Source organism: Salminus brasiliensis, chromosome 11 (genome assembly GCF_030463535.1).
Source record: "Salminus brasiliensis chromosome 11, fSalBra1.hap2, whole genome shotgun sequence".
NCBI classification, from domain to species: domain Eukaryota; kingdom Metazoa; phylum Chordata; class Actinopteri; order Characiformes; family Bryconidae; genus Salminus; species Salminus brasiliensis.
In genome coordinates, this window is record NC_132888.1 from 36,195,977 (window position 1) to 36,217,254 (window position 21,278).

The 21,278-nt window shown below is 40.2% G+C and overlaps 1 protein-coding gene across 5 annotated transcripts; it reads right to left on the reverse strand.

The window, feature by feature from the left end:
- Nucleotides 1-810: 810 nt before the first annotated feature.
- On the reverse strand, nt 811-20,971 carry LOC140565012 (uncharacterized). Of its 5 annotated transcripts, none has more exons than XM_072690745.1 (11): nt 20,828-20,910; nt 14,487-14,570; nt 13,690-14,292; nt 8,204-10,249; nt 7,854-8,027; nt 7,231-7,404; nt 6,712-6,885; nt 5,784-5,957; nt 4,861-5,034; nt 3,047-3,093; nt 811-2,911 (listed from the first exon to the last, which is right to left on the reverse strand). In XM_072690745.1, exons 2-11 carry the CDS (start codon nt 14,531-14,533, stop codon nt 2,391-2,393), a joined length of 4,134 nt encoding a protein of 1,377 aa, XP_072546846.1. In that variant the 5' UTR covers nt 14,534-14,570; nt 20,828-20,910; the 3' UTR covers nt 811-2,390. The 5 variants fall into 5 exon arrangements, with proteins under 5 accessions (XP_072546846.1, XP_072546844.1, XP_072546845.1 ...); XM_072690743.1 differs by having other exon boundaries at nt 13,690-14,376; XM_072690744.1 differs by lacking the exon at nt 20,828-20,910 and having other exon boundaries at nt 13,690-14,376; nt 14,487-15,114.
- Between the last annotated feature and the right edge of the window lie 307 nt (nt 20,972-21,278).

Here is a 21,278-nt window from a genome sequence, read left to right on the forward strand (position 1 = left end):
CTTTCTCCCACGCCAGCATGCAGTGTTTTATAGCTTAATACAAACATATTTTCAGGTCATACAAAGTGATATATTTCACTATAACCTGTGGCATGTGAACTGAATAGGGTTGTCCAGTCAACAGCAAATACATTTTGTGTGTGTATGCATTGTATGCATGTTAATTTTGTATAATTTCCTTCATTTCATGTTCAATCTGCAGTGCTGCATACAGGAATGTGCTTTTCAGCTTTGGAGTCTTGTTTCACATATGTTGCTTTTTTGGGGAGGGTATAGTATAATATGTATAGAATATATTTATTTTGAATGTTATCATTAAGAAATATGTATACTGTAGAAGTGTTTAATGTCAGTGTTTGTATTGTGTTTTGTTGTCAGTGTGTTGATGTTTATCTGTCAGAATTTGGAGTGGCATTCTATGCGCAGGTAGTTTTGGCTCTGTGTAAATTCCATCTGTCCCTCCTTTTCCTTCCTTCCTGCAGATTGTCTGGGAGTATGGTTACAGAAGAAGGCTGTTCCTCTCTGGATTCAGCTCTGAAATCAAACCCCTTTTTGATCTATGGGAGGAGCCACATTGTAAACTTGGTAAACTACGGTGAGTTGTGGTCTTACTTGGATAGATTCATATAGCATCATGCTAAGAGCAAATAGTAGCTGAACATAGCATCATGTCATTGGGATATGGTGAAATTATAGAGAAAATAAATTGTATAGAAAAAATCTATTTTCATTTTCTAGTAGAGTGAATTTGCAGATGTGGGACACAATGACAACAATTCCATTAGGGAATCTCAAAAAGGTTTTCTAATTTATGTTTAATTTAAGGTAAACCATCATGTAATATGCATGTACAGTAACATTTTAGACCTGTTTGTGTTTTACTTTTTGTATGGCTCAGTATGGCTTCAGAAACTAAGATATGGTGAAATATTATGAAATATATAGAATATAAATTTACCATACAGAATGAAGAACAGAAATGAAGCCAAAATAGAAAAGCCATGTGTGAAAAACAACCCATGAATGAACAGCTTACTACAAAAGTTGTCCAAACTTCAACATAATATCACATTGTTTTATTTTCTTGGTTACAGATTATACTTAATATACTTGCATTTTAATGGTGAAAGCATTTTCTGGGATAACAGATTATAAAAAAACATATAAACAGGTTTATTGCTGTCATGACTGGCTAGGTCAGACAATGAGGGTGAACACTCGCAAGGGATGGCCCTGATACGAGAGTGTTTTACTCAACAAATAAAATGGGTAAACACAAGAAAAAGCAGCAAAGTTACAGGGAAAAAGGATAAACCGAAATATAACCGTGACAAAGAAACTTGGGCAAAGCAAAGACATGCACCTGAGGCTGGAGAGAATCCGGGAGCTAGGCTAGCGTGCCGGGAATGAGTGGGAAGAGAAACGCTAACCAAGACCCACAGGCAGTGCCTGGGGAAACTAGGGAAAACCAAAGCTACACTCGTCAGGCGCTAGGGAACTTACGTGATTTGAGAGCTGAGAGATCAGCTGCGGAACCCAAAAGGCAAGGCAAAACCGACTTGGTAACCAGGCTCGCCCATGAACGTTGCTAGTAATGTGAACCTGGATAGAGAGGAAGCCTCTCTGACGACCTCGTGGATTATAGGACTGTGAACTTGAACTTTGACTCCCCCTGAGTTTGTTCGGCTTTGTCTAAGCAAACAGCACCATGAATACATTCAATACCTTGATGGTGTTCAATTCTCGGCCATGGGCAGCTAGCGCTAGCCCCTTAAATACCTCAGCCTCAGGTGAGACGTATTAACAAAACAATGAACATAGATTAAATACACATGACAATAACCAAACCATGAAGTTAGACATGAACATGAATATCAACATAAGAGTCTGTGAAATGTGACATGAACATGAACGTCAACATAAGATCCTGTGAAGCATGACATGAACGTGAATCAGACCAAGAGTCCTCATGAGAGCCTGCAGTCCGTGGCTGGGGACCGCCCCCTGGGGCGGGCGCGGCAACATAGACATGACACTTGCTCTAATAAGGATAACATTAAAATAGAAATACTATATATAAACCAAATTTCAGGTCTGATTCAGTTTGGTTTCAGTCACATCGGTATGTTCTGAAATATTTCAGCTCCAGCAGATCACTCCCACTGTTAAACAAGCTCCACATGAGATGACAGAACACATCCAACGTAAAATAAACCTTTAGAGTAGCTTTGAACTAAAAATTACATTTAAAAGTAAGAGTCAGAATGACAGACTGTCCTGAATTTTCTGAATCACTGTCTAATAATTCCTACACACTACCTTCAACAACCAGCACTCAAACACACACTGTAGACATTTCAGTACACACACTCATTACATTACATTACAGACTATTCTATCTCACACACAAGCACTGAGGAGTCATAAACCCAAAACCCTGCATAGAGCGGCTCAGTGAATGTGGTGTAGAATGTGTGTATGTGGGTCAGTGTGTAAGGTAAGATGCTGTAGAAGGACAGAGTGCCGGCTGACCAGTCCAGGTACACTCCTACTTTTCCAGACTGGTGTGGGTGGTAAAGTTCACCAATCTTCTTTTCATTGTGATAAACAGAGTAACTGCTATTAAGGTGCTCCAGACTCCAGGACTGATCATTGGATCCAAACAGACTGTCATCATCGTCTTCTTTCCTGCTGACCCCTCTGTAAGCAACGGCTATAACAGCCCCCCACTCCCCTCTCCACTCAGCCTCCCAGTAACAGCGTCCAGTCAGACTCTCCACACTCAGAACCTGCTGATAGTATTTAAATCTGTCTGGATGATCCTCTCGCTCACTCTCCACATTTCTGATCCTCTTAGACAGAGAGATGAGAGTGCTCATTGTGTTTGTGTCCAGGGTGATCTTACAGGCATCTGCACACACACACACACACACACACACACACACACACACACACACACAAAAACACACACAAACACCTTGATTAAAGAAGACTACACAAACTGTATGAGAGTTTGTGTTTGCGAGAGAGAGAGAGAGAGTCTTACATTTCTTTAATCCTGGTTTCATCCTGATCTTCCCTCCATGTTCCACCCTAAAACACAACACACACACTCCTGTGGTTAAGATGGTAAGGCGATAAAGTGTGTTTGTGGTTAATAAGACTGAAACTGGTTTAATTGTATTAATTGTACATTAATTGTATCAGTAATGTGTCATAATTAATGTCACTCCAGAAGTTCTTCTGAGCAGACCATTGGTGAAGAAGGTTCTCATTTCTATTCCTTCATTCATTCCTTCACCTCAGGGAGGGTTAGAGAACACACATGGAAAGAGCTGACCTTCAGAAATCAGACAAATACTATAAAATCATCAGCTCCATGTCTGAAAATGCCCAAATATACTGTTAGATGAGTAATGAGGAGATTTAAACCAGTAGATCAGATCACAAGATGATACATCAATGTTTTTCCCACAGAAGTTCAGTCATGTGCAATTTCAGCAGTTTGATTGGTCATATCATGTGATGCTTCTAGCAACTAATTTTGTCACCATATATTTTCTGTCTCTAAAGCAAAAGCTCTGGAGCTGAACACAATGAAAAGAACACTAACTACCAATTTTACATCAGTTAACAGAAGCGTGCAGGGAGAGTGCGGCTCTACCTACCCCAAAAGAGGCTAAGTGCTGTCTCTAAGATTCCCAGCCACGGATGGCAACTTCTTGATAATGGAGCAAACGCTTAGACAGCTGCACTTAGAGAAGCAATTGTTGCTGGGAAGGATTATGAGGCCATTTCCAAATATTTTGAAGACCATCATTCTACAGTGAGACAGATTATTCTCAAGTGGAAAACATTCAAGACAATTCCCAGTCTTCCCAGGAGTGTATGTCCCAGCAAATTCACCCCATGGCCAAACCATGCAATGCTCAGAGAAAAAGCAAAAAATCCAAAAGTTGCATCTTAGCCATGACAGTAGAATTACAAAAAGACTAAACAAGTACAGAAAGAAGTATAGTCTCTTCTTTCTAAAAATAATATGGCAGCACCGCTTAAGTTTGCAAAGTTCCAATCTGAACAAACCACAAGACTCCTGGAACAATGTCTTACGGTACAGAAGAGACCAAAGAGGAGATGTTGGACCATACTGCACAGTGCCATGTTTGATGCAAACTAAACATACCATGTCAGCACACCTCAAACTGACTGTCAAGCATGGAGGTGGAGGTGTGATTATATGGGCTGGTTTTGCAGCCACAGGACCTGTGTACCTCTAAAGCTTAGTTAAAATTTGGTCATGCAACAGGACAATGACCCCAAGCAAGCACACCAGCAAATCTACAGAATGGCTGAAAAAGAAAAGAATCCAGGGCTCAGTCAAACTCCAGACCTCATCCCAAAATGCTGAGCCAGGACCTTAGGAGAGCTGTAAAGAAGAGTCCAAATTCGTCCAGAATGACTGTAAAAAGTTATTGCTGCTAAAGATGGTTCTACAAGCTGTTGTTTCATGGGTTGTTTTTCACACATGGCTTTTCCATTTTGGTTTCATTTCTGTTAAATAAATAATGACTGGAATATGTTGTGTGTTGTTCATCTGAGGTTGTATTACTTTATGTACTTATTCCCAATACATAAAACTATGGAAAAGAGGGTATACAGGGTATACATTGTTTTTCACATGACTGTATGGTAAATATATATTCTATATAATTCATAACAATTCACCAAGTCTTTGTGAATCTTACAAAATCTTACAAATCTGACTATACACTGATGCTCTTTTCAGCTGCAGACATGAATAAACAAACAGGTTAGTGCAATGCTGTTTGCTCTTATTTTATGAATCTGGCCACAACTCACAGTAGTTTCTCCAGTTTGCAGTGTGGCTCCTTCAGTAGATCAGAGAACATATGCACTCCAGACTCTCCTGGATAATTGTAGGTCAGATCCAGTTCTCTTAGGTGGAAGGGGTTTGATTTCAGAGCTGAAGCCAGAGAAGAACAGCCTTCTTCTGTAATCATACACCCAGACAGTCTGCAGAAAGAAGGAAAATAGGAACAAATTGAATTTACACAAAACCAGCTGCAGAACATACACAACACATTCTTAATTCTGAGATAAACATCAACACTCTAACATAAAAAAGATGGAAGAAAAAACAATAACTGACACATCAAAGACTATTCAGAAACAGAAAGTTTTTCTGGGCAGCACAGCCGAGTGTTATAGATAAAGGAAAAGTGGAAAAAAAATCATAAACAGGTAATGGTGAAATATCAGGTTTATATGGCCAAAATGCACCAAAACGTCTTGAAGCAAATTGGAATAAACCTAAATACACATAAGGTCAGTGGTGTGTGTCTGGCTGTATAACTCTATATAATATCAGAATAAACTTAAATACACAAAGTCAGTGGTCAATAGGTGTCTATTTCTAAAAACATCAGAACAAATCCACTGGTACTGGGCTCCCTCCCACTACTCTTCTTCTCGCACAATAATACTAGCAGCCTCACTTGAATTAGGCCAGTCAAAGGGTGAATATTTATGCTATCATTGCACATGCTATTATTTTACATTATATATTATTACTTTATTAAAATTACATTTTATACTTTGTATAAACCTGTTTTCCTGTTTTTCTCTATTTATAGTATATCAGTATTACAGATAGTAGTTATGCACCAAAAGAAAGAGATATGCTAATAGTTCTGCAGATCCTGAGGAAGCTGAACTTTATTGATCTTTTTAATCTTTTCTAATCTAATTTACAGAAGATTTACCTGAGTGTCTCCACTTTACAGTGAGAACTCTCCAGTCCAGCAGAGAGTAGCTCCACTCCTGAATCCTTCAGATCATTGTTACTGAGGTCCAGCTCTTTCAGGAAGGAGTTTACTGATTGGAGAGCTGATCCCAGAGTTCCACAAGAGTTTGCCCCAAGATTACACATAGCTAGTCTGTAAAAATATAGACATTATGACAGATCTTATAAAATACTCAAAAAGCATAACTGAATAGAAAAAGAGACTAATTACATTTATGTATTAATTGTATGTAATTTGTATAACTGTAATGGTTTTAATAAAAGATATAGAAAAAAATAAAAGAAGCAGATTCTTCCATTTAGAGTTTTCCGATGAGATAAACACTCATCAGACTCTTAGTAGCACATCAACAACATCTCAATGATAAAGCATCATCTGAACATTCAGAAGATCATCGAGACTTTTACTAAAGACTTTTAGTAAGAGTCTTAGATCTGTAGATGTTTACCTGAGAGATCACTAATAATCTAACAGGTATATTAGAGACCATCTCAACATCCTCAACCAGCTGCTATAGACCTGCTGCTGACACCAGTCTCGAACTGGATCTTAACTGTATTAAATTGAGATTAAGGGGCCAAGATGGGGATAGGATAAGGGTTTTGGGTTACGGTTAAGGTTAGGTCTAGGGCCAGGGTTAGGTTTTACTTAATAATAAGTCATTTTGATGTAACAGATCAACAGCAAATCTACTGAATGTTAGTAAAGCATCAATAAATCTTCAAGACCTCAGTGTGTTTAGAAACCCTACTGCTACCGCACTGATATGCTGTTGACATGTTACTGGTACTCTGTTAAGAGTTAATATATCATCTCCAGAGGATCACTCCACATTTACTGTTTATTGTTTTTTGACATTTTTCCAGTCAATTTACAGAAGATTCACCTAAGTGTCCCCAGTTTACAGTGGGAACTCTTCAGTCCAGCAGAGAGCAGCTCCACTCCTGAATCCTGCAGGTCATTGTTACTGAGGTCCAGCTCTTTCAGGGAGGAGTTTACTGATTGTAGAGCAGATCCCAGATTTTTACAAGACTTTCTTTCAAAATTACACATAGCTAGTCTGTAAAAAAAAAGAAAAATATAACAGACACATTAATATTAATTAATGTTTTTTGGTTTTCATGATGTAATGACAGGAATACTGATTAACCAGTGAAACCTTCCAGACAAGTGTCTTTATACAACAATCACTTGAGACACATTCACCACACTCCATTTTACTGTTAGACTACTACAAGGGGGTGAATAATTTTATAGGTACTGTATTTATAGTATATCAGTATTAATTACATACACCAAAACAAATAGATATGCTAATAGTCCTGCATCTCCAAAGGAAACTGAAGGTATACTGATCATTTTAAATCTTAATACTTGTATTTTATCTAATTTACAGAAATCTCACCTGAGTGTCTCCAGTTTACAGTGTGGACTCTTCAGTCCAGCAGAAAGCAGCTCCACTCCTGAATCCTGCAGGTCATTGTTACTAAGTTCCAGCTCTTTCAGGGAGGAGTTTACTAACTGTAGCACTGATGCAAGATTTTCACAAGACTTTCCCCCAAGATTACACATAGCTAGTCTGTAAAAAATATACAAATTATGACATCTGATCTCATAAAATACTCAAAAAAGCATAACTGAATAGAATAAGAGAGTAATGACATTTATGTTGTTAAGAGGCCAGGATGAGGGTTAGGATAAGGTTTTGGGATTATGCTTAAGGTTAAGACTAGAGCCAGGGTTAGGGTTAAGGTTTGAGTCAGACTGGGTTAGGTTTCGCTTAAGTCTACTTGATGTAACAGATCAACAGCAAATCTACTGAATGTCAGTAAAGCAGCAACAGACCATCTTCAAGACGTGTACCTCGGTGTGTTCAGATGCTTCACTGTTGTTACCGCACTGATACGCTGTTGATGTATTACTGATACTCTGTTAAGTATATTAATTATCTATAGAGGACCACTCCAAATACAGTTTTACTGTTTATTGCTTCTTAACATTTTTCCATTCAATTTACAGAAGATTCACCTGAGAGTCTCCAGTTTACAGTGCAAACTCTTCAGTCCAGCAGACAGCAGCTCCACTCCTGAATCCTGCAGGTCATTGTTACTGAGGTCCAGCTCTTTCAGGGAGGAGTTTACTGATTGTAGAGTTGATTCCAGACATTCACAAGCCTTTCTCTGAAGATTACACTCAGCTAGTCTGTAGAAAAGAGACAAATGAAAAACAAATTATATAGTATATTTTATGTTTATTTGTAAAGTATTTAAAACATAAACTAGAACATTAAATAAATTTAAAAAATATATACTCACTTTCTTCATATTCAGATATTGATGTTCTATAAACGTAGATGTTGTGTTAACGTAGATACTCACACGGCTCTTCTGCAGACTGTCACAGCTGGGATCAGTCTCCTATAACCCTCCTCTGATGTGTTGTATTTCTTCAGGTCCAGCTCCTCCAGCACCTCCTCTGAGGTCAGAAGCGAGCAGGCTAGTGCTGAACACTGTCCAGGAGAGAGATTCACTCCTGAGTGTTTCTCTAATTTTAGATACTTCTGAATCTCTCTGAAGAGAGACTGGTCCTTCATTTCAGACAGACAGAGGAACAGATTGATGGATCTCTGAGTAGAAAGAGAACTGTGATGTTCTGGATCATCTCCTTTGATTAACTTCTTGATGTACTCTCTTGCTGTTGATGTGGTTTTCTCTGAGTGTGTGTGTGTGTCTGTCAGTAGACCCCGTAGGAGCCTCTGGTTGGACTCCAGTGAGATGCCAAGCAGGAAACGGAGGAAAAGATCCAGATGTCCGCTCTGACTCTCTACAGCTTTATTCACAGCTCCTATCAGCAGAACATGCAGTGGAACATTTTTAGAAGAAGCTCTGTGGTGAATCCAAATGTTGCTGTTGTCCTCAGAGCCCTCATGGTCACTACTATCAAAGAACCACTCATTGTCACTACTCCCATAAGCATAATGTTCACCATTAAGGTAAAAAAACATTGGACCATTTTCAGACCACACTCTGCGCAGTTGTATAAAACATTGCAGTTCCTCCATCTTCATCCACTGGTAGCAGTGAAACACATAAACAGCAGCCAGGAACTCCTGAAAGCTCAGATGAACAAAGCAGTAGACCTTCTTTTGGTAAAGCACACATTCCTCCCTAAAGATCTCAGTGAAAACCCCAGAATACACGGAGGCCTCAGTGACGTCAATACCGCTCTCTCTCAGGTCCTCTTCATAGAACATCACATTGCCCTTCATCAGCTGTTTGAAAGCCAGTTCAGCCAGTTTCAGAAGCTCGGTTCTGTTGGATTTCAGCAGGTTCTTTGGGTCTATCTCATCTTTCTTCTCATACTTCTGGTTCTTCATGTTGGTCTGAGTGATCAGGAAGTGGGAGTACATTTCAGTCAGAGTTTTAGGGATTTCTGAGTGATGTTGGTTGATGATTCTCTGAAGCACAGTGGCTGAGATCCAGCAGAAGACGGGAATGTGGCACATGATGTGGAGGCTCCTTGCTGTCTTAATGTGGGAGATGATTTTCTGGGCTTGGTCTTGGTCACTGATCCTCTTCCTGAAGTACTCCTCCTTCTGTGGTTCACTGAAACCCTGGATTTCCGTCACACGGTTGATGTGTTTAGGAGGGATCTGATTGGCTGCTGCTGGTCGGCAGGTTATCCAGATTAGAGATGAAGAAAGGAGCGCTCCTTTGATGAGGTTTGTCATCAACACACCCACTGATGATGTCATGGTGATGTCAGATACTTTCTCACACTCCTCAAAGTTCAGTGGAATTCTGCTTTCATCCAGACCATCAAATATGAACACAGTTTTGAGCTCCTCATAGATCTTTGGATCCAGGTCTTTAAGCTCAGGATGGAAGTCACACAGTAGTCCATGAAGACTGTACTGATGGTCTTTAATTAAGTTCAGCTCCCGGAACGGAAGAACAAACATGAAATCTACATCCTGATTGGCTGTTCCCTCGGCCCAGTCCAGAATGAACTTCTGCACAGAGACAGTTTTTCCAATTCCAGCAATGCCTTTAGTCAGCACACTTCTGAGAACTGGAACTTTGTATTTATGATCTAGTAGAGGTTTAAAGATGTCTGAACAGTTGATTGGAGCATCTTCTCTGTGTCTCCTGGGTGTTTTCTCCATCTGTAGAACCTCATGTTCTTCATTCACCCCTTCACTCTCTCCCTCTATGATGTAGAGCTGTGTGTAAATCCTGTTCAGGGGGGTTCTATTCTCTTCAGTTTTGGTTCCCTCAAATAAGCTCTCATACTTGTTCTTCATGCTGCTTTTGTGTTTCCACATGACTCTTTGCAGGACATCGTCCACTGTTTGGTGAGAATCCTGCTGCTGGGGTCTAGTTCTCCCCTCCAGAGCATTTGGGTGTGATGCTTCTGAGCGCTTTCTGATGGGCAGTAACACAAAAGAACACAAACCGCAAAAAAAAACTGATCTCTAACTGTTAACAAACAATGTGCACCTGTATGGAATGTGTTTCTGATAGAATGACCAATAGGTATTAGGACATAATGAACTAGACACTTAATACTTACTTGTTGTATGCTAAGTAGTCTGGATAACATACACACATGGACAAAATTGTTGGTATCCCTCGTTAATGAAAGAAAATCCCACAATGGTCACAGAAATAACTTAAATCTGACAAAAGTAATAATAAATAAAAATTCTCTGAAATCCGACATTCGTCGGCCTCTGCGAAGTGAACGACGCCCTCTATTTTGACCCTTGCTAAGTGAACGGCGCCCTCCGTGTCAGCTTCTACGTCGGCTACAGTGCCCTTCACGTCTTTGCCCACAATTATGACACCCACCACGTCAGCTCAAGAGTCTGCGGCCCCTTTGATGGCGCCTACCTGGGGTACTGACCACCATCGGCCCTCGGGTAGGCCACTTGTTCTAGTCTTGTTCTTGTTCATGTTAGCACCCCAGTCATGTCTTGTTTTCTCTGGTTTTATAGATCAGCCTATGGAGCCTGGGCCCCAGGACGTGGCCACCCTGGCGGACTCGCCGCCGGAGCCTGCGGAGGCGAGGGGACCCCCATCCACATGGTGAGGCGGGGGCTGGGTTCCCATAGGCGTGGGGGGGCCGCAGCGCTTCATGGTCCGGGAGGGGTGTGGTCCAGAGGTGAGCTCCTGGGTGCCGTCCGATCAGGGTGTTGGCCCCGCACGATGGCGGGATCTTCAAGGGTGAGTAGGCCGGTTCCTAGGCTCCGTGGTCGGCCCCGGGATGGTCGCCTCTCCACTGGTGCTCTGCCCTCGCGTCTTTGGCGGTCATGTCCTACAGTTTGCTCTTTGAGAGCCGGTTCACGTTCAGGAGTATATCGCTTCATTGTTTGCAGGTTGGAGGATTCAGCGGCCAATCCCGTTGTTCTAAGTCACGTAAGTTTAGTTGCGCCTGACGAGCACGGTGTTACGTTTGTTCTGTTCTTCTCTATCTCGCCTGGCTCCCTGGCTACCAACCAGCCTCAGGTGGCTTTCAGGTTTAGCCCATGTTAGTTTGTCACGTTTGTCTTGTTTATTCATTATCCCTTGTTCTTGCTGCGTTCTTGTGTTTTCCCCTGTTTTGTTTTAATAAATCATGCATCGCACTGTCCCTGCGAGTGTTCGCCCGTCATTGTCTAGCCTAGCCAGCATGACACTGTGCTGTTTGATGACATGGTGTGTACCACACTCAACATGGACCAGAGGAAGCAAAGGAAAGTTGTCTTAGGAGATTAAAAGGAAAATTATATACAAGCATGTTAAAGGTAAATGTTATAAGATCATCTCCAAGCAGCTTAATGTTCCTTTGACTACAGTTGCACATATTATTCAGAAGTTTAAGATCCATGGGACTGTAGCCAACCTCCCTGGATGTGGCCACAGAAGGAAAACTGATGACAAATCAAAGAGACAGATAATACGAATGGTAGCAAAGAACCCAGAAAAACTTCTAAAGAGATCAAGGTTCATTTCAAGCTCAAGGAACATCAGTTTCAGATTACACCATTCGTCGTTGTTTGAGCCAAAGTGGACTTCATGGGAGATGACCAAGGAGGACACCATTGTTGAAAACAAATCATAAAAAGCCAGACTGGAATTTGCCAAACTACATGTTGACAAGCCCCAAAGCTTCTTGAAGAATGTTCTATGGACGGATGAGACAAAAATTGCAAACTTTTTGCCAAGGCACATCAGCTCTATGTTCACAGATGGAAAAATGAAGCATATCAAGAAAAGAACACTCTCCCTACTGTGAAACATGGAGGAGGCTCTGTTATCTTCTGGGGCTGCTTTGCTGCATCTGGCACAGCTGAAACATGCCATTTGGAAAAGGAACCTTTCAAACCTGAGACAACTGGAGCAGTTTGCTCATGAGGAGTGGGCCGAAATACCTGCTGAGAGGTGCAGAAGTCTCATTGACAGTTCCATTGACAGGAATCGCTTAATTGCAGTGATTGCCTCAAAAGGTTGTGCAACAAAATATTACATTAAGGGTACCATCATTTTTGTCCAAGCCTATTCAATGAGTTTACTTTTTAAAATAATTCTGTTGAAGCATGGTTGGAAAGCAATGTCTGACTTTCACTGGTTAATTTTCATAGCATTTTTTATTTATTATTACTTTTGTCAGATTCAAGTTATTTCTATGACCATTGTGGGTTTTCTTTCATTAATCGAGAGGTAGCAACAATTTTGTCCACATGTGTACCTGCCAAAATACACTGACATGCCATAAGTCATGGGACAGCAGTATCGTGTTCCATGAATTTTGCCCCATGGAAGCTTAAGAGTGCTGCACTGACCTGAGCCTTGCCTTGAGTACACTGGTCCTAGTGACCGTAATCACATTCTGAGTGTTGTTTGTGGACAAATATGGACAAATGGACAGATGTTTTGGGGCATCTGCTCATTCACTTTCGGCATTTACTTTCAGTTTCTTCAGAAATCAAGGATATATAAAAAAATAATTTATCCTGTTTTTGTTTAGGTTTAAGTGTTAGGGGTGGGGTAAAAATTTGATTCTTATTTTCATCTTGATACAAACATGAACTGAATACATTTTTTATTGTCAAAAATCAAATTTTGAAACATAAATTGATAACTTAAAAGATGGAACTCGTAAATGCAGAAATGCAGCAATGAACAGTCTGTGGTGTGCACATGACAGAGACACAAGCATGATGGGCGAGTTTTTCATTGCTGCCAACCAGAGGACCATCAAGTAAGCAATGTCAAAGCCTCTACCAAATATGGAAAGGTCAAAGCAGTGAGGTCAGGTTAGATGATCATAATCCATCATTCCAGAGAACATTTTACACCCCTCAAGCTCACGTCCAGAATTAGGCACGATGTCAATAGGTAGATATTTATGTTTATATTTATCTAGTCCTATTCTATTGACAATACTATATGGACTAGACAAGCTGTGTATATGAGTGTGCATTTGCACATCTGTGTCAGCAGTGGGTGCAATTTAAGTAGCTCAATGCATTTATTAGAAGGGGTGTCCATAAACATTTCGACATACAGTGTGTTTTAAAATGCAGAATCTACAGGTTTTTTTTAGATGTTCTTAAAGATGAATATTCTTAATTATCAATTTTATTATTTTAATGCACAAGAAAGAGGTCTGTGCAGCATTACACTGATATGTATTTGTTGCTGTATGAATATCATTTCATGAATTTCTGTTTCATTCATGTCTTTAAATTTCCCCAGATTACTAATAAACATGAGCACAGTTAGAGTAATGAAACTGCATGTGTGTGAGTGCTGTACTCTATGTAGTAAGCTTCTACTGCTTCAGTAACTCATCAGTGTTTCACTCAAACACATGAACTCACTCTGGGTCAGACAGTGCAGCTCCACTGCTACATTGATCACCCTTCATGGACACCCATCTGGGTTCTCTTCTTCCTCCACTGCTGGAAACAGAAGAATAGCCCATGGATCGGTCACTCTTCTCAGACACACAGCTGGGTTCTCCTTTTCCTCCACTGCTAAATGCAGGAGCTTCTGTAATAGACCAGTCACTCTTCATAGACACACAACTGGGTTCTCCTCTTCCTCCACTGCTGGAAACAGAAGAATAGCCCATGGATCGGTCACTCTTCCCAGACACACAGCTGGGTTCTCCTTTTCCTCCACTGCTAAATGCAGGAGGTTCTGTAATAGACCAGTCACTCTTCATAGACACACAACTGGGTTCTCCTCTTCCTCCACTGCTGGAACCAGAAGAATAGCCCATGGATCGGTCACTCTTCCCAGACACACAGCTGGGTTCTCCTTTTCCTCCACTGCTAAATGCAGGAGGTTCTGTAATAGACCAGTCACTCTTCATAGACACACAACTGGGTTCTCCTCTTCCTCCACTGCTGGAACCAGAAGAATAGCCCATGGATCGGTCACTCTTCCCAGACACACAGCTGGGTTCTCCTCTTCCTCCACTGCTGGAATCAGAAGAATAGCCCATGGATCGGTCACTCTTCTCAGACACACAGCTAGGTTCTGAAGGTTCTGCTCGCTTTTCCCTGAGAGCAGTTGATATACAATGAGAGTAAAGTGTTCAGTAAATACTTTCTTTAGTCTGAGTGTAAGAGACAGTATTTACTTCTCTAAGTGCTGATGGAAATCTACTCACTTTGGCTCAGAGGTTCCTCCACCACTGCTGGACTGATGAAGCTCCATAATAGAGTTCTTACTCTACACACCCACACACGTTTCCCTGTGGACAGTTTCTCCAATTAATTAAACCTGTGCTGGAACACTTAGTGTAGGTTAATGAGTGTGTGTTCAGTGTTATAAGCAACACTAATAAAAGTCCTAATAGTGTTAATTACTCAGTGTACTGACTAGCAATGTTAATGCAAGTGAATAATTTAGTAATTACTCTTCAGCTACTGTGGGAAATACATGTGTAAAGTTTCCTTAATTAATTATTAAGGGCCCTATCTTCAATAAACAGAAAATAATATATATAATATAACATTATTCTGGAGGAGATGTGCTCCACCACTTCAGCAAGCCTTCCAAGACTGCGTGTGGTGCACCACTGACATAGCAATCTGCCAAAGTCAGACCACACCTGGCTCTTAAAGGGAATGGCGAGCGACATACTGATTTTTTTATTGGTTTATTATTTCAGTTTATTGTTGCATGTTACGTCCAAAACACACCCATGATTAATTATGAAACTTAGTACATGACTTTTAATGCGCTTTGTGCTGCGCAAGGCATATTTATCCCGTCACATAACAAAGACACACTGACATGCCCTAAATGTTTATGAATGTTCCATATGAATTCAGAAATAACTGATCACTACAAAAATCTGCTGTAATAAAGCACATGTTGCACGTCCACAAGTGATCTCACCTGTCTCATCACACCTCCACCCCATACAAACACACCCTGCACCTAAACACAGCTGAGCTTCGGTTTTGTGATCTGATGGTATAATCTTTGTGAAAAACGCTCTTGTTAGATAACCTCTAACTAACGCAGCTCACCCAGCCCAGCCTTGCTGTTTCGATTGTTTTCCTGAAGCTGTGCATGTTAAAGGAGTAAATTCTGGAAGTACATATCTTGAAGCAAGAACTCCTGATCTAGCATCCCAATGTTTAACAATACTGTGAAGCCAATTGTGTTCTTCACCCTTTAAAAAAATATATATATATATTATTAAAAAAAGATTATTATTGAAATTTAACAGTCGGGTACTACAATGTTTAATCTTCTGTTTTATAGACTTAAAATCAAACACTGCTGCCCAGCAACCTTTTGATGATGAAGATCAAGCAAAAAACATGACCATGACTGTGCACATCTAACACTGAAAATAGTTATAAAACAGTTATAAAGTTGGGAATCAATTAGTCACATTTAGTAGTACTGCAGTAGTACACATTTACAGTACTTACTTATTAAACACAGCTTAGCCAACTATCAGTGTTTAATACTGATCGATTATGCAAATCAGTTTCACCAGTTCAATATTAGCGGGTGGGAGGTAGTCTGGGTTTCTAGTGGTCTGAGAAGCACTGAACAATACTTCTCAGTCCTCAGCAGTCTGTTAAAACCAGTAAATAACTGGAAACCTCTGCTCTGAGCTCAAAAGGAGAGGAGGGGCTGTGGATTTCAGATGGGGGGCATAAGTTGTTTATTGTTTTAAATTGTACTAGATACAATACATACAAAAGTGTATTGTTTCAGCACTTCAGAGTGTCATCACCCGCGATTCACTGCTTATGATGATACAATGCCCATTTTACGGTGTATTTGCATCTCTAGCCTCTTTGAGTGTGTAAATCTGCTTGATAACGAAGGTAGGAATCACTAACAGAAGGAAAAAGGGTTTGATTTCCAAATCTTACTGAACAACACTGTCTCTTAAAACCAGTAAATAACTGGCTGCTCTCAGCTTAAATAAATTCAGAGGAGGAGAAGTTGTTGAATTTGAAAGGGGGGGTGGGGGGGGGGGCATCAGCTTTTTCTATATTGTACTAGTTAAAAATGACTTTTATTTGATGTGCTTGTGATGCCAAAAGGGACCATATAAAATCATAATAATATATAACATTTTAGTAAAATAAGTACATTTGTTTAAATGAAGGCCTAAGTGAAAAGACTAGGAACAGGCTAGTTAAAACTATGTCTTATCTCCTCAAAGGAATGAATAATAATTAATATTTCTCAAAACTAGAAACCTCTGTAAAAATCTAAATCTGTAGATAATAAACATGATACTTTTTTATATATAACAATATATACACATACATAGAATACATGACACTTTCTATTTTATTTAGACAAAATTCCTAAACATTTTTAAACAGGAATTAGTGTATATATATGAACATTCCTCAATCCGTATTTCAAATAGTTTTACTGGGTGTTTACTGGGTTGAATTTGGATCATTCAGCATCAAAACTTTAATCCCATAAAAGGTTGGTTTCAAAAGGATGCCACATCAGCCAAGGCAATTAAGCAAGCCAATTAATGCAATCAGGGCTGTAAATAAAATTCTTTCTTTCTCTCTCTCTCTCTCTCTATATATATATATATATATATAGAGAGAGAGAGAGAGAGAGAGAGAGAGAAAGAATTGTATACATATATATATATAATATATATATGATAAAAAAAAAATATATATATATATATATATATATATATGTGTGTGTGTGTGTGTGTGTGTGTGTGTGTGTGTGTGTGTGTTCCAGATAGGTCAAGGAACATCTCTCAATGCTGCTTTTTTCCATGGTAACTGAACTACTGCCAGGACATCTCAGATATCTCAGGCTGGTACGTTCTCTTTCAATAAAAAAGGGGAAAAAACTTGATGACAAAAACTATTTACCAATTAATAACATAAGTAGTAATAAGTACCACTTTATGCCAAAAAGATTTAGGACCATGGGCATGTGATGTCACGTGGGGGGGTGGGGGGGGGGGGGAGTGTCATCGCGTAGGTTGGTGTGTGCGAATATTTTTCTAATTTTTTTCCCTTGGTAGAAGCGTGGGGAATGTTTATAATTCTTTGTCCACAGTAGGACCTTTTCCCCATTTTTTTCCTACCATAGGATTATGTAGGAGTGTGTGAAAGATAATTCGTCATTAATCCCACATCAACAAATGTAACATTTAAAAAATATATATACAGACAACATAAAACATATATACCACCGTCTGAGACTAAATTATGTTCCCCAAGCAACATACTGCGGATTCCTATTCAGCTTTAGCTGTTTTGGTTTCATGTATCGTGGTAGGTATTCCCTACGCCATAGCTGTACTGAAGACCCACAGTGTAGTGTGTGTGTGTGTGTGCGTGTGTGTGTGTGTGTGTGAGGCATGTGAGGCATCTTTGGCGGTTAAAAACGGGACGGAAAGGTGTAGCGGGTAGGAAACGCCTTCCACCGTCAAATTTAAGATTCTACGTCAAAGTGATGAAAATGACGTTTAAATTATTTTTTTGTCTTCTGAGCAACGCATCCCGTTGATTCTGCTGTACGTCAGAAAAGTCATGATCTCGACAGGCGTGAAACTCACTCATGCCTCCGCACTGATGAGTTAAAAAGGCCAAGTATCCGCTGGAACGAGTGACCCTTAAACTGATCAGTGCGCACGCCGGTAACCGCGGATCCAGTCAAGATCATTCGTTTCTGGGACAAGTGTCTAAATGTATAGCTTTGGGATTCGGCCAAACTGGTCTTACACTCGCAACTTACACTCACCCCTTTTCATTTTCATCACTTTGACGTAGAAATCCTAAATTTGACGGCGGATGCCGTTTCCTACCCCACTACGCCTTTCCGTCCCGTTTTTAACCGCCAAAGATGCCTCGACCGGAATAAAATATTCTCTGAGGAGTAAGTAAAAAGTAAAATAAGGAACATGTTTAATAAACGAAATGACAGCGTGCATAAAAACAAAGCGGTCACAGTAGCGTTTTTTATTTTTCACCAACATCAGGCTTTCATTAGAATTCTATACAGGGATGCAGCAGTTTCTTCACACTGATTACTAAACTCCTCACTGTGAAAATAACGAGTCAACGACTCAAAGGAATTTTTGGAAAGATAGTCGGACGAAGATTCTTCAGCCATCAAATCATCCCGCACGGGATATTCATTACAAATCCATCCGGCTGGTCGGTAACTCCAAACTCCATACGCATGGTTTTGCGAAGGATGGTCTCGCATTCGTCCAAAACGCTGAACCACCTTTGTTTGAACACATCTAGGAAACGAACCGGCACACCTTCCACGCAGGTGTGTTGATTTTGTGATGGATGGTCAATTTTACACCCCCCACACTGTTGCTCACTCTGATCGTATTCTTGAGAGCTCGTGCGCAGATCGTTTTCAAAAGCTTTGACAATTCTGTCATTTTATCATTTCCTTGTTCCCACATTTCACTCTCCAGACACGTTTCAGAAATTTTTTCTTTATCTTTTTCTTCTTCACGTCGACCAATCTCCTCATCCTTCACCTCATCATCATCAACAACCTCCAATTCTTCAACATCCACAACTTCTACATCCTCAGATCCGCGGTTTCATCGTCATCATCGCGCCCGGAGGACGTCAGGTTTGTCATCTTTACATATATCCAGATGGAATATGGAAGCTGATTAAGGTAAAAAAAAAAAAAACGTATACTTATAAAATAACAACGTTTTACTTACCGGTCAGAATGTGACGAGTCGTTTCATAGATGTCTACAAATTCAGATTCCAGCAGCGAAAAAGTAAAAAAATTGCTCCACGTCATTTTCACACAAACTTTCTTGACGTACGACCTCAGCCGTTCGCACCTCCAGCTGAACTCTGCAGGCGTTATCGTGGTCTGTATAGCGTGAGATGATCAGTTATGCGTCGTTGTTGAAAGGCGGATCTCACCTTAACGCTTATCAGTCCATCTTTCCTAACAGACACAAAGAAGCCCGAATCGTGAACGGTGGGTCTCGTGGATTTCACCAACCTGTTTTGTTTTCGGGATGGTTTGATTGAGCACGTAGATCAGCACCCTCTCTCTCGGTCAGCGTCTCATTGGTCAGGTTACAGTTCTTTTCCTTCTCAGAAAAGGTGGACTTGCGAAAAACAACGTAACGTTCCCCGTTTTGTTCTTTTTCGGTAAAATGACCAGAGACCATTTTTCCTCAAAGTCTTTAATCTGACGTCGTTTGAACAATCTATCGGCCTTGTTCCCCAGCGTGACGTTTTTTTTTTTTTAGTTTCGTTTTGTTCCTTTTTATCACGTTTATCCCCCGCAGGTTTTACCCTCCAGACGTGATTTTCAGACATTTCCTCTCTGATAACGAACAGCCAGTATTCCGTTGCAATATCGTGAGATCCTCTACGACCATTTGCTCCCGCAACTTTTTAGGCTGCAGGGAAACGGGTCGTTTTACTGGTGAAAGTAGTCCGATAGATTCAAGATCATCCTTTGGAAGTTGGCTTGAATCCATACTGAGGAAATATATACCGTATTATGTTTCTTGCAAACGTTACAATCTTGTTTTTGACTACACTGTGGGTCTTCAGTACGTTTATGTTTGTTGCTTGGGGAACTCAAGTGGTATATATTTTATATATGTTGTCTGTATATTCCTTAAAAATGTTACATTTGTTGATGTGGGATTAATAAAGAATTATCTTACATTTCACACACTCCTACATAATCCTATGGTAAGAAGAAAATTAGGGGTGGGGGGGGGGGGGGTCCACAGCTTTCTTCTGTAGAAAAAAAATGGAATTTATTATATTAAATATTCGCACACACCTACCTACGCCATGAAGTAACATGGGAAATTTCCCACGATCGTAAATCTTTTTTGCATAAAGTGGTACTTATTACTACTAACATAAAACATGATCCTAAATAATGGGATATTTTCCCTATCTCTCTTTTTGGTAGGGAAAATGTAATAGGGACAAATGTCCCTCCTTGCTTCCTCTATTTCAATCAGTTCCCTGAGATCTATCCACAGTCGTCTAAGGATTTGGACAAAACTTTCTCAAAAAATTGTGACCAGATGAAGGAGAACGAAGGACGAGGGTGACGTCTATGTGCCCAAATTAAGCATATGATTAGCTTGTGTACAAACGCATCAGACCCTCGCTGGGTCTCTATGGAAGCGAACTTACAGCCTGGACAGATGTTAAATATCTGAAAATACCCCACTGCCTTTCGATTACTGGTATAATGAATCAATAAACTCATGGTTAAAATCAAATCATGGTTTTTGAGTCACAGATTTGATCATTTTTCAGATTAGCACAGGATGAGACCTAAATGTATGAATGCAAGTACTGAACATGGTACTGTAACTGAATACAAAAGCTGTACACACTTTCGTACAACAACTGATTAAAAATAAATCTTTCAACCTCTCTAATGCTCCTACTTAACCATCAATATTTAAATATAAATGTTATGTTCAGGTATAAATGTAGATTTATGTAAATCTAACACTCACACAGCTCTTCTGCAGACAGTCACAGCTGGGATAAGTCTCCTATAACCCTCCTCTGATGTGTTGTATTTCTTCAGGTCCAGCTCCTCCAGCACCTCCTCTGAGGTCAGAAGCATGCAGGCTAGTGCTGAACACTGTCCAGGAGAGAGTTTCACTTCTGAGCGTTTCTCTAATTTTAGATACTGCTGTGTGTGTGTCAGCAGACCCTGAAGGAGCTTCAGCAGGAAACAGAGGAACTGATCTAAGTATCCGTTCTGACTCTTTATCTACAGTTCCCATCAGGAGATCATTATACCATGGATTAAGTAACTGCAGTTCTTCCGTCTTTTGCCTCTGGTAGCAGTGAAAAACATAAACAGCAGCCAGGAAAGTGGGCAGTGGTCAGTGGTGGTCATATAGTGGTTTCATTTAATTGCTGAAGGGGGCTGATACACTGTACAGTAAAATATGTTAT